Source organism: Podarcis gaigeae, assembly GCF_964106915.1.
Source record: "Podarcis gaigeae genome assembly, chromosome: 10".
Classification (NCBI taxonomy): domain Eukaryota; kingdom Metazoa; phylum Chordata; class Lepidosauria; order Squamata; family Lacertidae; genus Podarcis; species Podarcis gaigeae.
Genome location: NC_139686.1, coordinates 74,063,496 through 74,086,091, shown reverse-complemented (window position 1 = coordinate 74,086,091; position 22,596 = coordinate 74,063,496). Strand labels below are relative to the sequence as shown.

Here is a 22,596-nt window from a genome sequence, read left to right as displayed (position 1 = left end):
TAAATAAGACTATAGAATGGGAGGGGGGGGATAGTTTCATAAGCTGGAACCCTCCTCTCAAAGAGAGGAATCTTGCTTGGTAGTATTGTAGCTTTAGGTTCTATTTTTATCCTAAATTTAGTTACCAACCATCTAGTGTTCCTGCACATGGATATAAAAGAGTAAAAGTGGTTTGCACAAATGCTGAGACTAATGTTTGAAGCCGCTGATGCAAGATGGAAGGCAGGGTCCTGGTTCTCACATCACTGGAAATCTCGGTGCATTGTGGCTTGTTAGAAGAGTGCAGGGTCATAGAAATAACAGCAAGTTAGCCTCTGGTTTGTTTCCACATGCTTGGGGAGCAGGACTGGAACAACTCACTGCTCATTCACAGAAACAATTTAAACTATTGTTCAATGTGTCGTGTGCACTGAGCCGGTCTGCACAACTAGGAGTGGGCACCACTAAATTAAGAGAGACTGCTCATAAAGTCACCTTGGATACTGCAGAAAAAATTACGGACACCAAATTTCATCTTGAAAATGCTTTAATAAGGAAGTGTTGACAACACTGTTTTTGCAAAATGTAAAGGTAACTATACAAATTCTTAATAGAAAAAGAATAAATTAAAAGCAGATTTTTTTAAAAAAAAATTCTGCAAACTTTTCTACAACATAACATTTTTTTCCTTCCCCTTGATTACGGTTGCACAGGTTTCAGTAAAATCATTTTACATGCTCTACAGTCCATTTCAGAAGAGTTCTAATTTCCCCCTTATTTTAAACTAGAGTCCATTTTGCTCAACTTGTAATAAAACTATTGACATTAATATATATATATTTATATATATGTAAAACTTTACATCTAGTTAACTAAGCAGTAACTGGTCATCTGATAGCACCTGATTGGGGTTTGCTATGTCCAAAACTAAAACTAATACTGGGGTGGGAAAACAAAACAAAACAAACTGGACCTCCCCCCCCTCCCAACATTTCCAACACTCAACTGCATATAATATTATTTTAAAAATAAACCCTGCCAGGGTGGTGGTTTGTACATACGGACAAAATGCAATATTGGATGAGGGACCTTTTCATGGATACAAAAGCAAAATTCAGGGGGGTTATTAGTGGGGGTAGTCAAGTGCTTGTATACAATAGCTATGGTTTACCCCCTCATATCATACTCAAAACATGTTAATCTCCCGATTAACACTTTATGTACAGTTTTGTATAACTGAATTGAGTTAAACAGTAAAACCTGTTTTACTTAATTTCTGTCTTTACTACCAGACTGGCTCACAAGTGCCTTGACTAAAAAAACAAAAATGAAACACACCCTGGTCTCCCCTGCTCAACATGGCCTCCCTCCCACCCCCCTAGAGAATGTTACTCTGCTTCTGAAAATTTGAGCCCATTCTCTATAGACTCAGGGCTGCCAGTATTGCTGCAAAATAACATGCCAGTTCTCATTAGGATGTAACAGATGGGAACTATTGGTCCATCAGGATCATATTGAAACAGCTGATAAAAAAGGAGCCCCAGTCCATCTGGTTTCAGGTGTGACCATTGAAGCAGTGAAGCAAACTAGTCACAAATAACTTTTTAGCTAGACTGGGTGACTGTGGTTTCCATTACTGTTGGTATGTTTACTAAGGTGATTTTGGCAAGCATTCCGATTCACTTTTCAGGTACAAATTAAAACAAATCAAGTTGTTTAGATGAAGCCTGGAAGGTGAGTTTAATCAGTAATCTACCAGTTTTACCTGTCATGGCTTCTGCTAAAGAATTTACAGGAAGTGTAATTTAATGAAGGGGCTGCAAATTCTGTTAGCAGTCCTTTCATATGCTGAGAACTATAGTTCTCCACAGTGAGGGAATGAATGTTAAACCAGTTTAAGTCTATATAATACATATACCGTATTATTCCGTCTATAAGATGCCTCCATGTATTTTGGGGGACTCAGATTTAAGAAAATGGCAGCAGGGGGTGGGATGTACCTGTGTATAAGATGCCCCCTAATATTTGACTTTATTTTTTAGGGGGAAAACCTAGTCTTATACACGGAAAAATACGGTACTTAAGTTGAGAAGGATGCGTCTAGTTGGTTGTCTTGGTTTGTGAAGCCATATGCTGGATGTTGCTAGCAGAGGGTACTACTACACACAGAGACACACAAAGAGAGGGGCAGCGTGTAGGAGAGAAGAAGCATTAACTTTGGAGAATTTCCTTGGTAAAACGTTAAGACGACGCCATTTAAGTTGCATGTTATTGTCATAGTTTATTATTTTGCTGATACTTCATTTTTAAGAGAGACTAAATCAATACATTTTCCTATCTTATTTTAAGATGAGATGTTTAAAAGCAACATTGACTGCAAACCTGTAATTGTTAAGGTGCTTGGATTCCACTGACTTCAGTGTTACTTAAGCCTAACTTGGTGACGGACTGCGGTTATTGCTTCAAATGAAATGTCATTTGTTCTGTTCATCACAATGGCATATGGACATAAGGGCTTAAGATGTGGATGTTTACATAATGCCTTCTTGATGAAAATGAAATAGAAATAAGACAACCTGTTCTTGTGCTATTTGCTTCAGTGATCTCACTCTTGCTTGTGATTTTAGCTTGTTCTTTCTCTGCTTTTAGACAGACCCTTACTGAGTCTTAACAGTAGGGCTGGGTGATATATCAATATATCGTCCAAAACTGGCTCAAAGTCCATATTTTGAAACTGGCTTCATAATTTTTGACCTGGCAATATATCACAAATCATGTGTGTGTCTGTGTGCACGCTATGCAAATATCACAATGCAAGAAAAACCATGAGGCCAGCTCCATCCTTATTTTGTGATAGAGCTGATGATATATCAGATATTGCCCAGCCCTACTTAACAGTGCAAAATCTTCTACCATTCCTTCTTGGAAGAGCAGTAGTTCTTTTGTTCCATTTGGGAGAATTTAGGTTTCTTGTGTTCCTGGTGTTTTTTTCTTCAACAAAATTGGCCTTTAGGGCTTTTCTTCTTTTCTTTTTAGAGCCTCTCTTCAGTTTGTCAGCTGCATGCACACAAACATAACATTTGGGGAAGGGGGGCAAGACACTTGGCCGTTGGGTGGCACAACAACAGCATCACACCATAGTGAAGACCTGGTGTGCCTGCTCCCATATCTGTTGAGATCAGGGGTTGAGCAACTTGTGGCACCAGAAAAGGGCGTTCTGGTCCTCACTGTTGTCCATCCAGGGGCAAAATACTAGTGGCACTGGGACTTGGGAGGTGGTCTATGGGCTTGGGAGGGTTGTTATGATCCTTGCTTCTTCCTGGCCATTCCCTTTCCATGGTGGTCCTCCAGCAAACTAGCAGTTGACCAGGGACCTAGAAATTTGTGCATTAGTTCATTATAAAAGTACTGAGACCTTGTGAAGTATGATGGCTTTCTAGAAGTGTATAAAAAAGCATTGCTCAAATGTACATGTAAACTTGTAGTTTCCTCTCTTTTGGTATTGGCAGACAACCATACTTCGTGTCAAAAGGTTTTGTAAGCTCTTCATGATTCATCTTAGGAAAACAACCTAAACTGCTCGTAAACAAATAAAAACTGCCAAGCACTCCTCTTTGAAGCATAGTTCACTTCCCTGGCCAGTCAATAAGCCCTTCCCCGCACAAGTATTACTGTATTTTGCTGTCAAGCTTACATGGTGTGCTTTTCCGTGATGTGAGACATTTTCTAGGCAAATTGATTTTAAACATAACAACGCTTTTTGGCATTTTACTTCACAACTGATCATAGAAATCCTCTGAAAAATTTATTGGTTGTTTTACTTGCAACTAATCACAGGAACATTAAAAAGAAGCAATTCCTTGCCCTTGTTCATCTTTTCAGAGTTTTCTCAGATGATATCTGCCCAGGTTGTATGGGGTGCGTATCATCATAGTAGAGTGGTGCTTAGAGCATCAAGATGGAAGGCAAGTTACAGAATAGTAGCGTTACGGTTTCTGAAAAAAATGGATACTTTTAAATGCATCATAAAACAGCTACTGAAAACTTTGGCAGCACAGAACAGTTGCAGTACAGTATTCTGGCTCACTCTGAAATGATAGGATCATTCTCCATTCCCTACAGTCTTTTTCTGCAATGAAAAGGGTATTTCATGATAGCTGTCACATTAGCGTTAACTTGTACTTTGACTTTATAGAGTTCAAATCATATATGTTAGAACAGTTGTACATATCAAAGAATGAGGCTTATGCAACCTTGAATGGTTTGAATTGACTGCCTGTGGTGTTCTTTACATCCAAGTTATTTGTAAATTTGCCCTCTGCTCTGGGGTGATCTCTGTGAGGCACATGGCAGTTTGAAGTAACTAGGAGTGAAGGAATTAGTTTTCCGCTACTGGTTGGGGATGGATCTGTTTTTCTAATATCATCTTCAGTTGCCTTATGCAAAAAGTGCTTTGACTTGAAGCTGGTATCAGGCGCCAGTGTAAGGCAAATGAGAGGCAGTGAGGTGATTTTTCAGAATGGCATTGATGCGTTTGAACAGCTGAGGTCAAGGGGATTCACACGAGAGTTCCAGGCTTGGCTTTCTCCTGTCCGTACCACTGGACATCAGCTAGTTCTGGATAGAGGGGAGAATCCAAGTAACAGCTATCACTGCAACTCCTGTAGAGAGAAGGGACAGAAACTCAAATTAGCACATTGGGAAGAGGCAGTAGAACTACAACCTCAGAGACTAGAGCAATGAAGGCTGAAGAAGTGGAGAAAACACACTCTTGGTAACTTTCATGTGCATTGCTGCTGTAAGATGAGTGGGGAAACCTAAGGGCTGGGGGCCAAATGAGGCCATCAGAACTCTTCCCCAGCTGGAATGCCTCTTGATTATGCCTCCTGTTTGTCTGGAGGAGAGAGAGAGAGAGAGAGAGAGAGAGAGAGAGAGAGAGAGAGAGGTGTATGCATGTGTAGAAACTAGGTTTTGCTTGGACAGAGGACACAGAACCATACAATTATAGAATCGTAGAGTTGGAAGGGACCACAAGGGTCATCTATTCCAAACTCCTGCAATGCAGGAATGTCTCCGCTAAAGCATCCATGACAGATGTCACCCACCCTCTGCGTAAGAACCTCCAAGGAAGGAGAGCTCTTACTGTCAGGACATTCTTCCTGGTGGTTAGTTTGAATCTCCTTTCTTGCAACTTGAAGCCATACTTTCAGGTCCTGGCCCCTGCGGGAGAAGAGAGCAAGCTTCCTCCATGTGACAGCCCTTGAGATATTTGAAGATGGCAATCATCTTCAGTCTCCTCTTTTCTAGGCTAAACATACTCAGCTCCCTCAACCACTCATCATCAGTCTTGGTTTCCAGACCCCTGATCATCTGGGTTCCTCTCCTCTGCACACGTTCCAGCTTCTCAACATCCTTCTTAAACTGTGGTGCCCAGAGCTGGACACAGTGTTCCAGGTGTGGTCTGACCAAGAAATATAGAAACCTCTGACTTCTTCTGCACAAAAGCAAGAGTCACATGCTGCACCACTCACTTTTGCTTCTGGCCCTGCACACCACCAACACAGGACCCTTGAAAGGCCTCCCAGAAAGGAATGTGGCCCTTGGCCTGAACAAGGTTCCCCACCCAGCCTCCTGTGAAATCTTTCTCAGGGTAATCCTGAGTCTAAAGCTATTGGCGTCTAAAGCTAACCATGCACCAGCACATCAATTTTGCCACACTGCTTAAATAGCAAACCCTATTTGATTTGTGTGTTTTTGAAAGTTAAAGTACATCTTTGGCCCAGAGCAATAGTAACTATCAGAGGAATGGGAACTTGGCCAATCATGGAGCAAACATCTTAGCTATTTGAAGGGAAGGGCATGCCCAGATGGATGAAGGAAGGAAGGAACAGGAGTGGACAGATACATGCAAGTTGGCACACAAGCATTCAGAGACGGGAGCATGCATAAAGCAGTGTCTTGTAACTGCGTTACGGTTTGGCCCCTTCTTGTGCGCTATTCCCCAGCTCATGAGATTAGACTCCTCCCACTGTCACAAGAAGAAATCTAGGCTTTAAACAACAGCCTGACCTCCTGAAGCTGCTCTCACCTGCACTCCATGCTGGGATAAGGTTTCACCTAATAAATTTCCATGTATCAGTCTGCTTGGAAGGGTACACTGTCAAAGTGAGGGGGGAAATGACACACCTAGGGTAACCTCATTACTGGTTCAGGTAGTGTTGGTCTGACGCAGTCGAAACAAATTAAAAAATTGTCCAGTAGCACCTTAGAGACCAACTAAGTTTGTTCTGGGTATAAGCTTCCTGTGCATGCAGACTTCTTCAGATATGCACATGAAAGCTTATACCCAGAACAAACTTAGTTGGACAATTTTTAAATTTTTCTCATTACTGGTGGCAAATCTGACACCAAACACCAGCAACTGCATGTGATTTATCCCGGGGAGATGTTACTTTAAGTTAGCAAATATAAATAAATACTTGTGACTGTACAGGGGGACTTTTTTTTGTCACTAGTGGTTTTACACACATTTAATTAAGCATGGGTCTAACTGTTAGAATCTGTATTTTTCTGCATTTTACTTCCCTGCTGGCAATTTCCCACCCCCAACAAGGTGCATAAAAATTGCATTTAGTAATCCATCACAAGAAGTATTTAGATCCGAATTCAGCAGCCTGGTGTCCCGGCACATGTGCTGCCTAAGGCTGGGGAGAGTTAAAGTCCAAAACATCTGGAGGGCAGCAAGTTGGCAAAGCCTGCTTCAGATAAGACTTTGTTGGTTAACCTAATGGAAACTCAACAGAATGAAGTCCTATGGTCAATAATCAGTTAACTTGGCAGCTGTATGCTTCTAGAAAGTACTTAAAGGTGCCTTTTCTAAGACAGTTCTAAAATAATAATAATAATAATAATGATGATGATGATGATGATGACATGAAACCTTGTTTAACACCACCTGTAGCGGGTCATATTTGGGGGTTATTAATTGAAAAATAGCACTGTTGGTTTACAAACCTCTCCTTGCCTGTGAAAAAAATTGTTTCCAGGTGGTTGGGCAGATTCTCCCCCCCAACACAGTAAATGCAGACATAAAAGACTCTCTCATTTAAAGACAGCACCTATCTGCAACTTGGAATCATGCATATCTCATAAAGGTAAAGGTACCCCTGCCCGTACGGGCCAGTCGTGTCCGACTCTAGGGTTGTGCGCCCATCTCACTTAAGAGGCCGGGGGCCAGCGCTGTCCGAAGACACTTCCGGGTCACGTGGCCAGCGTGACAAAGCTGCTCTGGCGAGCCAGCACCAGCGCAGCACACGGAAACGCCATTTACCTTCCCGCTTTAAAGCCGTACCTATTTATCTACTTGCACTTGGGGGTGCTTTCGAACTGCTAGGTGGGCAGGAGCTGGGACCAAACGACGGGAGCTCACCCCGCCGTGGGGATTTGAACCGCCGACAATACGATCAGCAAGTCCTAGGCACTGAGGTTTTACCCACAGCGCCACCCGTGTCCCCCACCCGCATATCTCATATATTGGGTCTAATGGATGCAAATAACTAGCCAGTAATGAATTCACATTCCCATAAAACTCTAGAACAGGGTGCTTTTGAAAGAAGACAAAATCCACAGGGGAACAAAAGGTGGAGGGGCAGTGGCATGGAGGAAGGGGGGGTGGGGGGGTCCAATATAGAAAACATCCCCTCACTATACCTCTATTCATCAGTACTCTGTTGAGTTGGAGACTGAGACTCATCCATAGTGGGTGAGTTGTCTGTAGCGTCTCTGAGCAAAGGATAGGCAAAAGAGAAGGAGGAAAGAGGAGATGTTAAAGAAAAACAGTGACACAAAACACTTGTTAAGAGCTTATTAATCCAGCCAGAAACAGGTTGGTGAATCATCTTTGAAGACAAAACAAAGTTAGTAACACAGAGAGAACGCTAAGGAGAATTTTAAGCACTTTGATTTGTTGATATGCCCACCCCCCCCAAAAAAAACTGGGCTGCCCCAGCCACTCTGGGCAGCTTCCAACAAGCATTTAGTTTGCTGCATTTGTATCCTGCCCTTTGGCTAAGAATCTTTTGCAGATTTCAGGTCTCCAAGAGACTGTGGGGGGAGGGCTCCAACTGTAGGGGGAAGGAGTGCTGCTGCTCTGCCAAATGTCTGCCCCTCCTGTCCTTTATGGTTTGCAGAGATTCTAACGGAGCTGAACGTGGTTGGAAGGTCTTTGTGGTCAATGCATGAAAGGTTGGAGGAGGATTGGGGCTGGTGCACAAACTGCTGTAGTTTAAACTCTCACACTTAGAAATGTCTGAAAAGGCTATAGAGCGTGGCTTGCCAACATGGTGCCCGCCAGATGTTGGACTCACAACTCCCATCAGCCCCAGCCAACATAAACAATAATCCGGATTGTTGTTGGGAGTTGTAGTTCAACAAATATCTGTAGGGGGCGCAGAGTTGGCTCCCCTTGCTTCAGAGTGTCATACATGCACCTTATCCCATTTTGCCCTTATCACAACTCTGTGAGGCAGGTTGGGCTAAGAGATGGTGAGCAGCTTAGCGTCGTCTTGTGATGGGCTTGGCTGAGCAGGGCTTCAAACCCTCATCCAAGTTTGGTGTTCTGCCACATTGGATCTAATTTGGATCACATTTGGATCTAAAAACAAAATCTATTGGTTTTGTTCCTGAGAAGCAGGAGAGAGAAGTTCTGTCCAGTGGGAAATGGCCAGCTAACCTAACTCCGAAATAGCACTTTGGAACATCAGACATGTATAGAGTGCAGGGGGTCCAGGAGGGCATTTGCAATGGTGTTTCTGGAATGGCCTTCGCCAGCTGCCTCAAATATTGCCTTTCATTTAAAAGAAAAAGCTAAATTCCACTGTGTTTGATTGAATTTGAACTCCTTCCAAATGTGCACACACTGTGGATTTCTACAAAATGAAACTTGTGGAAACAGGTCCAGACCATGGGAATTGGACTGGGAGCTTTTTGTTGACTCACCCATCCCCTTTTACAATTAAATGAAGACATTGGCATGGGTAATAAAGACAAGCAGGGTAGAACATAGAACAAATGACCTGCACTAGAGCTCCAATCCTAGGCATGTTCACCTGGGAGTAAGTCCCACTGAACTTACTTCTGAGTAGATATGCGTCTGGTTGTGCTGTATGTGTGGCTTGACTAGCATCTAGGGAAGATGGGTCAGAAACGGAACGCATTGCCACCGAGTGCCCATCTGTGCCCATACTCACCCTGTCTGCCAGGCCAGGATGTGATGTGGGCTGCTGGGTGGTGTGGCCGCAAGCTCACTAGATGGTGTGGAACTCCTCTGACTGTGCGGTAAGGCAGCTGGAAAGAAATGGAGATAGATAGATATAGATACACACACACACACACACACACACACACACACACACACACTTAGGGGGACTGGAATGCAATGATGTTGTTACGTCTGTGCAGTAGTAACTCGTGGAACGGAGATGAAACATGGCATTTTATTTGGTATAAAATCATAAGTGCAAGTTAATTATTTCTTCAGCACAGCTGCCCATGCCACGGCTTACCACAACATATCCAGCCTCTCCTTTTCACTCTCCCCCAGTTTCAAAGGGAGGTCTGCGTGGAGTTAACTGTGTGTGACTACGAGGACTGACAGCATCCCTTGTCTTCCTTCAACCTCAGGGAGATGAGAGACCATCTCAAATGTCAACAGGAGTTTGACATTGCTGCTTCTGCTTCTGCTGCTGGGGGCCAGCTGTCTTAAATATCTTAGTGAAGTCCTTGGTGAACAAGTCTTGTGAAAGTACCGTATTGCCCCAAATATAAGCCACCCCCCCAATTACGGGACAACCCGCTCGCGTCTCCCAAGCCTCTCCCGGTGCCAGCTTGGGGAGAATGCCAGCTGCCCCCCCCCCCCCCGTTCAGGGCAGTAGAGCTGGGAGGTGAGCCACACCCGCAAATAAGCCTTGGATTTTAAAGGTGCGGCTTATTTGCAGGTAAGTCTTATATTCCGGCCAATGTTTCAATTCCTGATTTATTTTGATTGCCAAATTGTATAAAGGTTGGAGTGAGTTGGTAAAAACATGGAAAGAACTTCTGAATAATTTGGGGAATTACCTTGCCTCCCTTCTAACTTTTAATTTGCCCTGCTGAGTAATAACAATTCTAGAAATAAAAGCTACACAAGTGGCCTTTTACAAGTACAGCTAATGTGGATGTAAATCCTAATATTATATAAACAAACATTCTTCATGATTTTGCTTGTACTGGGAGAAAAGCCATCCTTGTTGCTGATTTTTAAAAAGTTGTGTGGTGCCAGGATTTCATGGTTTATGAGCTCATTTGAAGAATGGAAACTAATAGTAATAGTAATAGTAATAGTAATAATAATATATATATACCCTGCCCATCTGGCTGGGTTTCCCCAGCCACTCTGGGCAGCTTCCAACAAAATATTAAAATACAATAGTCTGTCAAACATTAAAAGCTTCCCTAAACAGAGCTGCCTTCAGATGTCTTCTAAAAGTCTGGTAGTTGTTTTTCTCTTTGGCATCTGGTGGGAGGGCGTTCCACAGTGCGGGTGCCACCACCGAGAAGGCCCTCTGCCTAACCAGGCTGTAACTTGGCTCCTCGCAGTGAGGGAACTGCCAGAAAGCCCTTGGCGCTGGATCTCATTGTCCAGGCTGAACGATGGGGGTGGAGACTTCCTTTTATCTGTCCTCAATCTTTCAGCATTCAGCTTCACTGGATGTCCACAAATGGGCAGGTGGGATCTCCAAGTTGCAACTTGGCAACCTTAAGTAAAGGTAAAGGGACCCCTGACCATTAGGTCCAGTCGTGACCGACTCTGGGGTTGCGGCACTCATCTCACTTTATTGGCCGAGGGAGCCGGCGTACAGCTTCTGGGTCATGTGGTCAGCATGACTAAGCTGCTTCTGGCGAACCAGAGCAGTGCACGGAAACGCCGTTTACCTTCCTGCTGGAGTGGTACCTATTTATCTACTTGCATTTTGACATGCTTTCAGTCGTGTACTTTTTTCATCACCTTTTAAAAACTCATTTGGACTGTCCTTCTGTTGATTCACCCTGCTTCACATGACAAGCGAATAACAAACAGAACTTCTACCTTTATTGCTAAAACCTTTGACCTAACATGCCCCTTCCTCCCCCTACCAGCATTCACCGATAGTGAAAAGCACATATTGTATAACTGTGCCAGTGTTTACCAAATTGCTGATTGCTGGGGTCATGCTTTTTCTCCTGAATTACAACTGATGACACACTTTACACCTGCACTTGAAAAGTTTAGAGTCTCAGAGCGCAAGAATTACCCATCCTCAGGAGAGTCCTTGTGTTTCTGCCTGTGTTACTGAAGTTTAGCTCCTGCTTAGAAAGCAACAAGCTCAATACAGTGACTCATGCAGAGACCCACGAATACCCTCCTCTGATTGTGAGTAATTTGGCTGTGTCTTTGTGTTAGGAGTCATTTGACTGCGACGGATGCAGACCTAGGGCTGCTCAGAAGGCCACACCACCAGAGCAGCGAGATGTGGGGGCGGTTTGGTTATGTTGTACATGTGGAACCCCCAGGAATGACTCTTGCATATGGGTGCAAATCATCTTCCTCACCTGACGTTGCTTTGCACATCTGAGGCATCCTTGTTACCCTGCTGTGCGCCACAAAGGTGCTTTGAGAGGAGGTGCTGTACTGGGAGCTGCTATCCGACGAAGTGGAGCTAGTGTGCGACAAGCGGCTGTGGTCTTTGTGGGAAGCTGTGGACCGGTGGTACCACAGCCTCAGCTCATCTGACACCATTGTCCTTCCCGACCCCTTCTCGTGACCCTCTCTGCCCAAAGACGGAGTCCTGATGATCTGAGAACGGGAGGGGGTCAGCCTGACGGAGTCCGCTTCCTCCCCATGCCAGTTCTCTTTAAACATTCCCCCCGCCGTGTAGGAGTTAGATGTTTTAAACTGTGCCTTCACGCTGTAGTGTCCCTCCTGGTCATTCTCTAGGCTGCGCACAACCACCGGCGTGGAGCTCCCTTCGATGTAGAGAGGGTACTCCTTGATCCTGTACTGGGAGGACGGCTGGCTCTGGCTGTGCAGATAGAATCCGTGGTGGCCAGTCCCGTTCCTGGCAGCCAGGTTGGGCATGCTCCCTGAATTGGAGGAGACCAGGTTCCCTGCCGACTTGTGCCTCTGCCTCTGCCGTTCCCGGGCTTTGGAGGGGGAATCCTCAGCCAGGGTGGAATAGTTGGCATTCATCTGAGCAGGGTAGTAGTGCTCAGAGCTGGAATGGCTGGTGCAGGAGGAGCAGTCGTCCATTGGGTCAGAGCCATTGCTGCTGCGAGTCCGAGGGGTGTAGAAATCGGGGCTCCCCGTCTCATTTTCTGACCCAACGAGCTTCCCTTGGGACTCTAAACTGGAGCTTCTGTGTCTAAAGTGCTGTGCTAAACTATGTAACCTAGTAGGGCTGATGTCCACAGACCTGCAAGCACAGAAAAAAGGTTGTAATTATAAACTGCTCCAGTAGTTTTGCCTACAGTTGTGGTGTGGAATGAGTACACTTGTGGTGGCAAAGGAAGGCTAACAGAAAGAGAACAATTAAAGGCTGCCTGACCCTGAGCTATAGGGACTCCAGCCTTTTAGCTGCAGAACGAAGGTGGGATCTCTGAAATCAATTATTCTTTGTAATTGTATCTAACCACAAATTTGGGGTCAGTTCACCATAGCAGAGTTTGCTTACAAAAAGACATTGTCATGGTTAACTCTGTAGTATGTTTGCATAATATCTGAAGAAAATACAGTGGAGTCTAGGCCTGGCAATGTAAAGATGCCACTGGTCACCATAAGCTGGCAGAATTCAGAATACAGGAAGTATGCGAAAGCCTGCATTAAGCATCACACACCTCTGAAAGTCCAGGCTAACAGCTTCTTACATGGTGACGGCAGGGAATCTTTTGCACTTCTTCCTCTTCTGAAGTAGAGGTTTCACATCCTTTACTTGGGGGGGGGGGGGATGAGTCAAATTCCCAATGAGAAACCATTAGTGTAAGTCCCTAAGGTGGAGAGATATGAAAGCTCCATATTGGACAAAATGGGAAGCGCCAATAAATTTAAAACTCATCTATTTCTATGAATTCTCCCATTTGGATAGGGAAAATAACACATCCACCTAAATTTAATGAGTGGATAAGGTTCCCTTTAGGTCTGCCATTCCACAGGCCCTGAAGCATCTGATGCTGAACACCCGTCAAAATCCTACCTAATAACATTTTATTTATGTATTACATTTATATCTCACTCATATGCTTCCCCTTGTACATTCTATAAGAGATACTGACAGGCCCAAGGTCACCCAAGAAGCATCATAGCTGAGTGCAGATGTGATATTGCCCAATAAATACACAAAACCATCCATCCAGATACTGCTTCCTTGTTTTCGTAAGCAAATAATCACATTGCTTCCAACATTGTTTAGCTGGATTCCATGACCAAATGTTTTCTAGAACTTGCGAAATGGCATCATGTGAAAACAACTGTGGTAACACTTTTCTGCTATGTGGTACATTTCCAGTTCCAACTGAACACATATAGAGCACCTGTACCCAGGTAAAACAGCTGTTCAACTTATGTGGGGGATACGTTCCGGGAATCGTGCCTAAAGCCAAAATCACCGAAATAGCAAAAATGACCGAAAGAATCAGAAAGACCAAAATTTAAATAAGGAATGGGGAAAATACATAATTTATCTTAAAAACCATTGGAAACAGCTAAAATCATCAGTAGGATTGGAATAACACTTGTAGTTTAATGGAAAAGGTTTCGATTATTATAAAAGATGTAGGAGGAAATGGTTAACGAAAGGACTCACAAAGGGGAGGAGGGAAGTTCAAAACATTGGCTTCAATGGCAGATGGGATTGCTAAAGTCATTTCCCTCTTTATTTCTTTATTGCTCTGCATGTAAAGTTGAATGTGCACAAATTAAATGAACGCAAGTTGAAGACATACTGTATGCAACTTTTGGGGATGTGAAGGGATTTCAAGAACATAATTTTAATCTATTTTTCAAACTTGATTTAGCTAAAAGGCTCCTATCCCTCCCCAAAATATCAGCATCTTTGTTTTAGCTGAAACTGAACTGAGGACTGGGAGCACAATCCAATTCAGAGCAACTCTTGAGCACCCTGATGAAATTTAAGCAGGCTTTAGGAATTCCAGGCTCCATATTTAACATTTGGTAGGGGGTGGGAGAAGAGAAGCTGAGGACCTACTGGGCTGGAAGAACTTACCTAGTGGAATGCACATAATGTGGACTGCGTACCCGTAGATCTGGTGTGGTTGGCATGCTGGACTGGGAGTTCCAATGGGGCAGATTCCGAATGGGGCTGTTTTGTAGGGAGTTGCTCCCGCCCCCCTCTGCACAACTCCCAGTGCTGGGAAGCCGCTTGTGACTGCTGCACACAAAAGGAAACACAGTGATCAGGGCAGCCTTCTTTATGCAGCTTTTATACTTTATTACATGGGCATATGAGAAAACCATAAGCGTTTTTGGGTACGACGACAATTCTCATTTCTTAAGTCTGGCAGACTTGACAGGTCCTATTTCAGCAGCCCAGTGCGACTCTTCCTACAGCTGGGGAGCAAGAAAGAGTGGGTTGCCTGACGTCAATTCACTCAAGGCAATTCTGGGCTCACTGTTCATGCTGTTAGACATTACTACACTAACTCTCTGCTAAATTACTCTGCATTGCTCCTTTTTCTAACAACAATAAGCTAAGGCACAAATAATGTGCCAAATAAAGCACAGGAAGTGCTGGAAGACACAGAGAGGACCCCATTGCCCAACTTCTTATTGCAACAGATGCCCCTTGGACCGACTTCTCCCACCTGATGCCCTATAGATGTTGTGGGGCTCCAGCTCCCATAGGCTCCAGCCAGCCTGGCCAATCAGCAGGGAGGACAGGTGTTGTAATCCCACAACATCTGGAGGCTACCAGGCTATTGCTGTTGTTGCTGCGTTGTGTTGCCTAAGCAGCTGTAAAATATGTATTCAGTGAGTGATATTTTTGTTTTGCTATTTGGGAGTGGTGGCTATTATTATTATTATTATTATTAATTTACCTGCCCTTCACCTTAAGCTCCCATGGTGGCTTATAACAATTAAAGCACATCATTAAAAACAGTTTAAAACAACTTGCAATCACAGAAATAAGGTGGGTCCTAAAAATGCGCACCTCAAGTGTCAAAAGCCAGGGTAAAGTTGCAAAATGAAGATGCCAGACTTACCTCTGCAGTAAGAGAGCCCCATAGCTTAGGGCAGAGCTTTCCAAACTTTTCATGTTGCTGACACACTTTGGAAACATGCATCATCTCACAGCACAGCAATTCCGTTTTACTAGCAAACCGGAGGTTAAACTAACCCTTTTCCGGGCCTGGGAGGAGCATTTGGCACACAGTTTGGAAAGCTCTAGCTTAGGGGCTGCCCTAGGGAAGGGCCTCTCTTGGGCCACCACAACCAAGATGGCCCCTCCGCCAATGTCAATACCCAAGAGCACCTGTAGGCAAGTCTTTCGGATATCTGGGGCCTGGGTTGTTTATGGCTTTAAACATTAGCATGAGCACCTTGAATTAAACACCTTCCATCATGGAGATGCAGAGGCATTAGCCAAATCAACTATGTTTTGCATCCAGGTGCTGTTTCCTCAGATGTCTTCGTCAGAGCTACTTCCACAGCTGAAGAAGCAAGCTGCAGTTTATTAATGACTACAGCTGTACCTTCGTTTTCGAACAGCTTGGTTCTCAAATGTTTTGGTTCCCAAACACTGCAAACCCTGAAGTGACTGTTCCGGTTTGCAAACTATTTTTGGAAGCTGAACATCCAGCAGGGCTTCAGTGGCTTCAGCAGCTTCCGATTGAATACCTGGATGGCAGCTTCCGATTGAAGCCATGCTTTGGTTTCTGAACAGTTTGGAAGTTGAATGGACTTCCGAAACGGATTCCGTTCGACTTCCAGGGTACGACTGTACTACTTTGCATTGACTAACCTCTTTGGCTTTTGGGACTGCTGAAGAAACTTCTGGGAATGTGGGGTCCCTTCCACCTCTGCAGTTCTATGAGTCTAAGTATCCCACTGCACATCCATGAAATTTGCTTACAAAGCCTTGGTCGTCGTCCCCCCCCCCCCTTTATAAATGGGTGCTGCATGATAAGGAAATGTCTGTCTCCATTATGACTAACCTGGAATGGCTGTGTGAAGAGCGCTTCTTGACCTTCTCATAGGGTTCATCCAAGGATGACTCACTCCACATCTTGGGCTTGAGGGGGGACTTGTCATAGTCCTTCTTCTGATAGTGCACCTGCCTGAGTCCCTCCAGGGACTGCGGAGGAGCTGGTCTATTATGCAAGGGGGGACGGGGAGGGAGTCCTTTGTGAGGGGACTGTAAAGGGGATATCGTGCTGGTAACCTGAGTGTCTTCTGAAATGGGAAAAAAGAGGAAAACTAAAGGACAGGAACACTATTTTGTTTAAATACTTTTTGCATGGCATTTTAGAAGATGAGAGGCCCATGCCTCAAGGAGCTTACAATTAAAAAGATTGATACAGGTGTAAAGAGGTAGAATATATGTTCATTTTAAGGCCTTTTTTTAGGTATATGTGTATAAATCCTATGCATAACTAAAATACAGATGCCATACTACTTTACTGTGCACAAAGCAGCTTATATAAAAAATACAACAGAGCAATATAAAACCACAATTAAATGTAAGCCTAGAAAACAGTAAAGCACCACAGCAAATTCAACAGTCAAGTAATACATGAGTTCAAGACAGCTCTCCATATCACCAATCTCCAAATGCCAGCCAGAATAAAAGAGCTTTGCAACTCTTTTGAGAAACAATGAGGGAAGAGTTAATTCTGATCTACCCAGGGAGGTTCTGCCAAAGCTTTGGGTCAGTTGCAGTGAACACCCTGCTTCTTGCTGCTGATGTCTTCAGCCTTGCTAGATGGACAGCGTTCATCCCCATACTCTACACCACCATTTTGTATTACCCATAAAGCCCTGGATCCAGCCCCCAAGTGATCATTACTGACAGCACATGGGCAGATTCCCTAGCAGAAGGCTGACGTAGCTGGCTTTGACAGATCATTTGCTTGGAACATCTTCTGAGACTGGAGCTGGCCTACCTCCCTCCTCTCTTCTCCTCAGGAAGTGCTGAAAGCCTGCAGTTCAGAGGTGAGGGAGAGACTTCGTCAGGCAAGGCCTCTGTCTACCTGCCTTGCCCCACCCTCTTGTCTTGGGCTTCTCAATTTGTATTGTATTATTTTATGTACTGTGGCTTGCCAATGTTTTATGGATTATAGTTTAGAAATTATTTATTGTAACTGTTGAGTGGATTTCTGTTTAACTTTTATATGTTATTATTATTATTATTTAATACTATTCTAGGGATGCGGGTGGCGCTGTTTGTTAAACCACAGAGCCTAGGGCTTGCCGATCAGAAGGTTAGCGGTTCGAATCCCCGTGACGGGGTGAGCTCCCGTTGCTCGGTCCCTGCTCCTGCCCACCTAGCAGTTCGAAAGCACGTCAAAGTGCAAGTAGATAAATAGGTACTGCTCCAGCGGGAAGGTAAATGGTATTTTCGTGCGCTGCTCTGGTTTGCCATGCTGGCCACATGACCTGGAAAGCTGCACGCTGGCTCCCTTGGCCAATAAAGCGAGATGAGCGCCGCCACCCCAGAATCGGCTACGACTGGACCTAATGATCAGGGTTCCCTTTACCTAATACTATTCTAATGATTGTTGAATGTTACTTTTTTGGTGTAGGTTGCCTATTTTAAAGTTATGTTTTATTATCACATTTTGTATTGCATTAGATTGTTATAAGATGTACATTTTTTGTTTCTTCAGCTTGTAAACCACCTTGAGTATTGTAAGATAGAAAGACCGTATACAAATTAAAAATGATGATGATGATGATGGGTATGTTTTTCAGTGCAGCAAAATACCTACAAGTGACAGTATGATATCATTCTACAAGGGATGTGGCGTCTGCTTGAACTTTTGGTTGCAGGAAATTGTGCCTACTTTTCAGTTGAAAAAGGTTATTTGGATATTTGGGTAGTGACTGCTTGAAATAAAATCATCCCAAACTATCTTGGAAATGTTACTTTAAACAAAAACAATTTTCAGTGAGGTAGGCTCAGAGAAAAACATATAGTGCAGGATTCTCCAGGGAGATTATATAGACAGGAGAGAGTCCTGGCAGTCTTACTACAGTTGCAAAAATGAGTTCTTACAGCCTTAGGCGATGATCCAGCCAAAGCCAAGTACATTTAAGTCCCATTGATGTTAAGGCAGAGATAGATGTACTTTAAACTTCTCCCACTAAACCAATGAGAAGTGTTGAGCTTTGACAGGATTCTGCCCCAACTCCTTTGACACAACACAAGCTTCTTTTTTTCAGCAGAGACATAAAATACAATATATTGCAATGAATGCTGTACATACCATCCTCCAGAACGAGAGCGTCCGAGAGTGAACTGTCCTCACTGGCAATATTTCCATCTGTCAAGTGAAAACACACACGGAGGTTACTGTGTAGCTCCATGGTGTGCTGAAGCCCAGCATGATTTTCACAGCAGTAATCCACTCATGTCAGACCATAAGAACAGCTCTGCTAATCCAGCATGCTTTTCCCATTAATATGCTTCCATGGACCTCACACGCAGAGCAGGTAAGGATCAGCTCTTGCATGTTTGGCAGCAACTGATATTCAGAGGAATACTGCCCTTGAAATGTTCCCTTTTGTTGCTATGCAGCCCTTAAGAAGCATATCTTCCCTGAATCTGCCCCTTTAAATACCCATTTAGAAGCTATAGAAAGTGACCATTGCCACATCTTGTAGCAGCTGATTCCATGTTTTAATTCCTTGCATTTATTTTGTCCTAAGTGGACTGTCCTTCCATTTTTCTGTGTGATTCTGAGTTAATCTAGCATTATGAGTAAGGGAGACATGTTGCTGTCTCTCCACTTTCCTGCTGTTCATGACTTCAGAATTCAGCTGTTTCCTAGCTAAGAAGTCTCAACTGCTGTTGTGTGTCTTCATAAGGGAAATTTTGGGTTCCTTGTTATACACCTTTTCCAGCTCTATTATATCCTTTTTAAGATGGGATACAAACGGTACACAGTATCCCAAGTGTGATTGCACCAGTGACTGATATAAAGGCATTATGATCATTCTAAATACATGCAGGTCCCGCTACCTGAACAAAATGTGTTTACGTCATGAGTTGATGATTTCCTTTGATCCCTATGGGAAATTTTCTAATGCGTTCTGAACCACAGAATTTTGACCCTAAAATGATGAGAAAATCCCCTGAAACCTGGCAGAAGGCAAACAAGGAAGGGGAAAAAGGCTCTCTTATTTGTCTGATCTCTCTCCCTCCTTCCCACCATGGTTTCTGGTGTGGACAGCAAAATACAAAAAAGCAAGGCTTCTCTACAGCTGCTTATTTGTTTACAGTACTGCGCAAGGGTTGGCTGCTTGGATATCTGAATCTGAGGTGTATATAGCGAGGTTTTGGTACCAATTCCTCGCGTTTGGATAAGTGAATTTTCATATAATGAGCATTTGTATAACAGGACCTGAGTATAATCACTAATGTGAAATTTGCCCTTTTCAAACCCCACCCCCAATCCCTTCTCTGGAAAGAACCAGCTAGATCAGAGCCCAACATTAGCCCTTTTATTTATTTATTTCACCAATTTTTCCACTGCTTAACCCTTTAGCCTCAAAGCAGTCTTTAGCTTGAGCACATGAAGACTAAAAGTAAGGAGAAAAGAGGCATGCACGCCTAGTATGGCAGGTGTGGTCATTCCATCTCAATTTCCTTGTGTTGAGCAGGAAGATCTGAAGGGGCTTTTAGTGAAGTACACTTAGTTTAGAAGACGTATCTGGAATCCTGCCCCATCAGGATTACTTATTGCGAGGATGCAATTACTTATTACCACTGTATTTACGTGAATCTAATGCACACCCTAATTTTTATGATGTAATTTGAACAAAAAAGGTGCACATTACATTTGTGTAAATATGGTACTTAAGCAGGCTCAGCTAAATGCACTTAGAAAGCCTCTGAAGTGAAGGTGGTGCAGCATGGGGGGCATGGAGGGGGCTTGCATGCCCCTGCCCCTACCCGACTTTAAGCCCTTGTGCATTCAGACTGAACGCCTGGAGACGGCTGATGCCCCTGCCCCAAAGTACATAGCACTGCATACTCACTTACGTTTCAATGTCATTTACCACTTTCCTTTTAACCTGCGCACACATTTCTTAACAGTATCCATTAACTGAAATTTGTCTGTGAAAGGATCTGAAGACACAACTTCAGATATGGAAGCTGAGGATCTAGGTGTGGCATGAAGAGCAGTCTGCCTGGCGATGGGAAGCTGAGGTTAGGAAGAAATATTTGTATACTCCTTCCAGAAACCCACTTCCTCATCAGTTCCTTGGGAAGCATTGTTTTCTCCCAAGCAACCCACCCACCCCCAAATGATCATCAGGAAGAAAGATCAGAGTATCATGAAGTTTGGGTTCTGTTTACCATCTATGATCAAGGAGGCTCTTTGTGTTGGCTTCTTTCCAGATTTGATACGGTACTCGTTGATGGCATTTTCAATCTCCTGAAGTTTCTTCAGTGCATTCAGGTATGAGGTTTTCCTTTGTTTTTTCAGCTTCTTGCTGACATTTGGGTCACTGGCTAGGCGTCGGGCAGCTTCCGTGATTTGGGACTGAATGGCAAATTCTCTCTCCAAGCGTTCCAGTTCAGCTTCCTGACCAACAAGAAAGAGGCTTGTGGCTGTCAGTGCCTTAGCCATGGAGCATGGAAGAACAGAAGAAGAAGAAGAACCTTGCTGGGTCAGGCCAAAAGCCCTCCAGGTCCACCACTGCTCCCACAGAGACCAGCCAAGAGGACTATGAGGCTGCCTAGTGTAGCAGCTTACTAACAGTACATCTGATCACGGGCAAGTTTGGCTGGTGTATACTGGGGAGATTTACAAAGCAACAGCTTTCTTCTATGTTACACACCACAATGGCACTACTAAAACAACTTTAGTTCATGTTGCTCAGTCTTGTGGATTTTAGTAGTATTACACAAAATAAGTCAGTCAGATTGTGCATCCATAGCAGTGAGCAGAGGAGGAATGACCGCTGGGAGGAGCACAGAGAGAAGAAACGCCCCGGTGCACCTGCAGCAGCACAACTGGATGCCTTCCTCTGCCCCACCTGCAACAAAACATGTCTCTCCCATATTGGTCTCACAGCCACAGCAGGCGCTGCAACCTTCCAACAGTTGACTTCACCCCCAAAGGCACACACCTCCATTGTCTCCCAGGACAGATGGATGCCAACACCACAAATAAGTAATGAAAAGTAGTTATGAACGTCCTATCTTGTCACTACAATGAACTGGGGGGGGGGGGACATGACAATGATGATGACATCCATTTGACATAGTAAGGAGCATTCCCCTTCATCCACTCACATGGTTCCTCACAGAATTCTACCAGAGTGGTGCAGAATTAAACCACAGAGAAATGGCTGCACCAATCTGATAATGTATAAATTGGACCTTGGGGATCACAGCATTACAATCTTGACATTCCTGGGTCTTTGTTCCATGGAATTTGCTAATTCAAAGTTGTGTAGTAAGACAATTGTGTGTTAACTGAGAAGTGAGCTGCACTTTTTCTTGGAGCATATGCACATGGTTTTCTGTAAGAAAAACCCAGTGTGCAAATTCCTGTGCATGTGTTGGGGCTCTGGGTAATCAGGACACCTGCACACCTGGAAGTCCTGATTCCATCCATACAGTCCCCACACATCAGCAACATCTTGTGGGTTGCTGTTGCCTTACAGACAATTGTGCATAATGTTCAGTGACTTTAGGAAGCAGATGCAGAGTAGGCCTTGCTCCCCAGGGAACACACACTTGACCTTCACATGAATAACACACACATAGAGCTAGTGTCGGCACTGAACACCACAGTAAATATTTCACAACTCATAACCAGTCAGAAGGACAAGTTACACTGTAAAATCATACACGTGTTTCATGTACTCGCACAAACATGCAATCTCATGGAGAGGACTCTTTGTCTTTTAAAAACAAGTTTCTATCCCCGAGCGCTGGGAGGAAGGCACTAAATGAGGAAAAATCATCTGTTAGAGGCTAGGAATTAAAACCATCAATAGATAATCCTTCCATATTTTGCAAAAGTTCAGTTTCTTCCTGCAGCATTTTTGTCCCTTCCCCACAGAAGAATGAATCTAGTGGTCTATTTTATTATTTTCTATTTGCTATACTACTGAGGTTTCCATCAGAAGAATCTAAACTGCCTCGTATTAACTGGAGGCCTATATATATAGCAGCAGCAGGGACATCAGAGAGCTGAGGAAAGGAGCTTTAACATCTCTCTTGGCTGCCTCAGCAGCAAACAGGGAGCCAAGCACCACACTCTGTTTGGCCCAGGCAAGGAAAAACCTCACCCCTGAGAGATGGTGGCATCTACACTTTGGGAGGCTCTTTTCCTCAGGCTTGTCTTAGGTCC

At 44.0% G+C, this 22,596-nt stretch overlaps 1 protein-coding gene across 9 annotated transcripts in view; it reads right to left on the bottom strand.

Annotated features, from left to right (window-relative positions):
- Positions 1-508: 508 nt before the first annotated feature.
- Positions 509-22,596, bottom strand: part of FRMD4A (FERM domain containing 4A) — a 418,655-nt gene continuing 396,567 nt past the window's right edge. For 8 of the 9 annotated variants that reach the window (XM_083701332.1, XM_083701337.1, XM_083701336.1 and 5 more), the window contains 7 exons: positions 20,589-20,817; positions 18,493-18,549; positions 16,222-16,459; positions 14,274-14,438; positions 11,608-12,467; positions 9,228-9,324; positions 509-4,640 (listed from right to left, as the gene is read on the bottom strand). In XM_083701332.1, the coding sequence (XP_083557458.1) occupies positions 4,538-4,640; positions 9,228-9,324; positions 11,608-12,467; positions 14,274-14,438; positions 16,222-16,459; positions 18,493-18,549; positions 20,589-20,817 (1,749 nt within the window). In that variant the 3' untranslated portion in view covers positions 509-4,537. Of the gene's footprint in view, positions 4,641-7,689; positions 7,762-9,227; positions 9,325-11,607; positions 12,468-14,273; positions 14,439-16,221; positions 16,460-18,492; positions 18,550-20,588; positions 20,818-22,596 lie in introns of all 9 variants that reach the window. The other variant, XM_083701333.1, reaches the window with a different exon arrangement.